General features: G+C 65.3%; 1 protein-coding gene across 1 annotated transcript in view; it reads right to left on the bottom strand.

Moving 5' to 3' along the window:
* Nucleotides 1-406, bottom strand: part of LOC104498615 (serine/threonine-protein kinase/endoribonuclease IRE1-like) — a gene marked incomplete at both ends in the record, with an annotated part of 7,224 nt that overhangs the window by 6,387 nt on the left and 431 nt on the right. Inside the window, one exon of the mRNA XM_010142016.1 lies at nt 43-115. Within this exon, the coding sequence (XP_010140318.1) occupies nt 43-115 (73 nt within the window). The remainder of the gene's footprint in view (nt 1-42; nt 116-406) is intronic.

The following is a 406-nucleotide window of genomic DNA, read 5'->3' as shown; positions in this document are numbered from 1 at the left end:
GTGCGGGTGGGGGGTGGCGCCCAGCCCCGCAGCCCCACTGACCATCAAGCCTTCTTTGTTCTTTCCACCCAGGATGTACAGGCTGCCGTCGTTGGGGTCTGGAAGGAACGCTGGTCTGGAAAGGACAAGAGGAGGGTGAGACCCCGTCAGCAGTTTGCTCCAGGGTGATTCACATTGGGGCTCAACCTTTCCCGGAGACCTCCAGCACCGGCCTCGGGAGGAGATGACCTCCTGCCCTGGGCCAGCCCCACAACCCCACACACCACCCTGTGCCCACCAGCCGTGCTGGTCCCGCGCCCTGCCCGCCCCAGGGGCACTCCCTGCTGTCCTGCTTTCCCCCGCGATCCCAGAGGGACTTTCCTCAATTCCTCTCCTACGCTTCAGTGCGCGGTGGTGCCGAGAGCCT

This window comes from Buceros rhinoceros, unplaced genomic scaffold, assembly GCF_000710305.1.
Source record: "Buceros rhinoceros silvestris isolate BGI_N320 unplaced genomic scaffold, ASM71030v1 scaffold21418, whole genome shotgun sequence".
NCBI lineage: Eukaryota > Metazoa > Chordata > Aves > Bucerotiformes > Bucerotidae > Buceros > Buceros rhinoceros.
This window is presented reverse-complemented; position numbering and strand designations above follow the sequence as displayed.